The sequence below is a fragment of the Protomyctophum parallelum genome (assembly GCF_964188405.1).
Source record: "Protomyctophum parallelum genome assembly, chromosome: 18".
NCBI classification, from domain to species: domain Eukaryota; kingdom Metazoa; phylum Chordata; class Actinopteri; order Myctophiformes; family Myctophidae; genus Protomyctophum; species Protomyctophum parallelum.
Genome location: NC_139716.1, coordinates 20,576,114 through 20,580,140, shown reverse-complemented (window position 1 = coordinate 20,580,140; position 4,027 = coordinate 20,576,114). Strand labels below are relative to the sequence as shown.

Here is a 4,027-nt window from a genome sequence, read left to right as displayed (position 1 = left end):
CTTTCAAACTAGGAAGGGTATGTATGGCCTGGTCAGCCTGCAATGACATGCATAAGATCTGCTCATCCCATGGCTTAGTAAGATGTTAAAAGTAAAGATATTTAGGACGACCATTGTTTCGGAGCGCCCCCTGTGGCTCCACTGGTAAACTGCACTGCAAAAAACACTTTTGAAAGCCAAACCCTTCCTCTGTCTGCATCATAGTATAACATCCCCACGAAGAAAGGTCACGCACTGTTCTGTAATGAAATAATAATGGCTTGTTGTTTTACGGTCATGTTAATATGTTGTTCATTACTAATGTCGTCGGGGAATGATTTATGGGTTATGGGGAAATAAATAAACAAGGTTAGTTCAACAAAGTTGAATCCATGTGCATTGATGTTTATTCCAAGGGGTACTCTATTGTACTCTCTCGGAGTGTGTGTGTGTGTGTGTGTGTGTGTGTGTGTGTGTGTGCGTGACTCACTCTCGCACTCCCGGACGTCGGTGTTGACTTGCTGCAGAGCTCCGATGGAAATCTGTCTGACCTCGGGGTCCAACATTAGCTGGAGCAGAGAGGTGGAGATGTGCTTACACGCAGACATGCACGCAGTCTGAGCTACCTTCCCCTGAGAGAGAGAGAGAGAGAGAGACACACACACACACACACACACACACACACACACACACACACACAGATGCAGACCATTAAGTTAGCTCTCCATTGTACCTACGTCAGCGTCGGTTAAGTGTTGGAAAGCGCCTGTTGAATGGCCGGTGGGTGGACTGTTAGATCTACTGTTAAAAGCGCCTGTTGAATGGGCGGTGAGTGGACTGTTAGATCTACTGTTAAAGCGCCTGTTGAATGGGCGGTGGGTGGACTGTTAGATCTACTGTTAAAGCGCCTGTTGAATGGGCGGTGGGTGGACTGTTAGATCTACTGTTAAAGCTGGCCTTCGACCGTCGGAGAGCAGCGGGACATCAAGCGCAACATTTTTGTGCGGCCACACAAAGTACTGTGCTACAACAACGGGGCTAAAGTAAACAATAAGTAATCTTAAGAAAAAATACACGAAGAAGCCTCTAGCATGAGGGCATGGGGAGACAAAACAGGTTTATCGTCACTGTCGGTTAGAAATGAACGTCATATAATGTCCAAAACGGCTCCCTTTTCGGAATTCAAGTTCAGAATCATAGCGCAAATAGCCGATTTACAAGCTCAAAACATTCGTTTTTTTGTGTGATTTGGCATTATTTTCTCACATATGGAGATAAGAGTTTTCTGCCCAATATATAGTGTACAATGAGGCATATAAATGTGCCATAAGGCAGGGGTGGGCAACATTGAAAATGTAGAGGACCAAGCTATAGCTCCACAATCACTCCGGAGGGCCACATTGCATATACCGTCATATTAAAAAAAAGCAGATCTACAAGCTCAAAACGTGTCGCAGTGAGACACGTTTTGAGCTTGTGGATCTTCTACTTTTGCTAGTTGTGTGTGTAATATGATGAAGTTTGGAATTGTAGTTTCATATTTCCATTGAAATATGGAGATAAGAGGTTTCTGCCCCGACCGCAACGATATTGAAAATGAGTTGACATGAACCACTGAGAAATAGTATAATATTATGGAATTACACTAGAGGTCTACAAGAATTTTTTTTAACAAAATTGCAAATCACTGAGGAAAAGCTAGCCTTCAAAAGCCCACATCATCGAATACACCAGAACTTAAGAAAAACAACCTCAAATTAAACGAGAACTGCACTCTGTCGAGTGCATACTTGCTTGTTGCACACTAGTAGGCCATAAATGGCCAACTAGTGCGCAAGCAGAGCGCGCAAGTACTTTCGACTGCTGTAAACTGTGGAATCTCAGTATCTCTGTGAAGGAACGTTTGAAATGTATAATCATTAGGTGTAACTATTTGCTACCCATCTACTTTATGCATGTAAACACCTAGTATTATTAAGTATGGTTCAAGTTTCTATCTATATAAGAAATACACTTTTATCAATTTAGAAATATTCTAGGTCCATTTTTAGTTTTTCAAAGAAAAATAAATCATTGATATGTGATGAAAAAAAAGTATATAAACTGAATTAAAATATGTTATACAGTATAATTATTTTATTATTTATTGTTATTGTTTTAAATGTATTTCATCTTGGACTATAGTGATATTAATACTAAATCATGATCAGAGTATGTGTCTCTAACTTCAATTTTTGTAATAATACTTTCACATTTGTTAAAATATACATGATCTAAAATACTTCCGTAATCTGTAGTTGGATTTGTATTTAATTGTTTAAAGCCTAATCTTGACATGAAGGTCTTTATACTTTCTCAGTATAATGGTCTTCATTGAAATCTCCTATTATCATAATTGCAGAAGTCGGAGATGATAGATACTTTACCATGTTTGTTTTTTTACCACAATTTGCTATTTTATTTTACTGATTATGTATATAGTATACGTACGTATGACTAGCTCTAAATGATGACGTAAGACATACGTATACATACACATATACTATATAGAGTATGTAGTTGTAAGTTGATTAGCGTTATACTGTGGTTACTTTGCGCCAAAAACCGTGACAGCCAACCCGCCATTTTATGCTTATGCAAGAAAAACAGCAAATCTGTGCCTGTTTTGCTGGGACCAGATTACACAAATTACCATATTTCTTACGTCATCATTGAGAGCTAGTCATACATATACACACCACGTACTCTGGTCCCAGCAGATCAGGCACAATTAGCTATTTTATTTTACTGATTATGTATATAGTATACGTATGACTAGCTCTCAATGATGACGTAAGGCATATGGTCATTTGTGTAATCTGGTCCCAGCAAAACAGGCACAGATTTGATGTTTTTTTTGCATACACATCAAATGGCGGGTTGGCTGTCACGGTGAAAGAGACTGGGCAAAAATATTACTTGCTCGCTCTGCTTGCGCAAGTAAATACTATAATGTATCTCCTCAATTAAACTATCAAAGTTCATCAGCCATCAGAGACAGACAGACAGACATACAGAGAGATAGAGCGCGAGAGAGAGAGACATCAAATGAAAAGCAGAACACATCTTCCATCTCTTCTCTTCCTCCAACCTCCCACAGTAAGTCTTCCATCCTCTCCTCCTCCATCCAACATCCCTCCTTCCTTCCCTCCTCTCCTCTCCTCCCTCCCTCCTGTCTCCTGCGTTCTCTAGATACATCCATCATGGCCGCCACAACAGAGAGGAGACCCAATGTTACGCCTTACCAGTGAGGTATGGACGCGCACACACACACACACACACACACACACACACACACACACACACCTTGACTCATTGGCCCCTGAACACACATGTTCAAAAGCACATTTGGTAATCAATGATAATCAGGGCGACTTCAAGTGCATTGTCTAAAACACACACGCACGCACACGCACACGCGCACGCGCACACACACACACACACACACACACACACACACACACACACACACACACACACACACACACACACACACACACACACACACACACACACACACACACACACACACACACACAGTTTTAAAGAATAAAGGCAGCCCATGAGGAAGTCCTTGACAACACATTAATATACAAACCACAGCAGGTGCTCTGGTGTGTGTGTGTGTGTGTGTGTGTGCAGACCGGAGACCACCTATTTCCAGGTGATTAACATTCTCTCTCTGTGTGTGTGTGTGTGTGTCCTTGACCTCAAAGACCGTCTGCATTCCAGCAGAATTAAGAAAGGAAGGTGAAAGAGGTAGAGAGGGGGGGGAGGGGGAGGGGGGGGGGAGATATTGTGTCAGACGGAAGAAAGAAAGGAAAACAAAGAGAAAACAAACGCAAGAAGGAGTTGGACAGAATGTCGAAATCAATTTTCACAATGCTTTGATGTTTTTAGTGGAATATTGGATAAACAAACACTTGTACACACGTACACGCACTCACACATACACACAGTGCACGGCACGCACGCACACACCCGTGTATCCCCATGGGCACATCAAAAC

General features: G+C 41.5%; 1 protein-coding gene across 1 annotated transcript in view; it reads right to left on the bottom strand.

The window, feature by feature from the left end:
• The window catches only part of exoc6b (exocyst complex component 6B), a 132,998-nt gene that overhangs the window by 7,473 nt on the left and 121,498 nt on the right, over nucleotides 1-4,027 (bottom strand). The window contains exon 19 of the mRNA XM_083788736.1: nucleotides 402-611. Coding sequence (XP_083644862.1) covers nucleotides 402-611 — 210 coding nt within the window. The remainder of the gene's footprint in view (nucleotides 1-401; nucleotides 612-4,027) is intronic.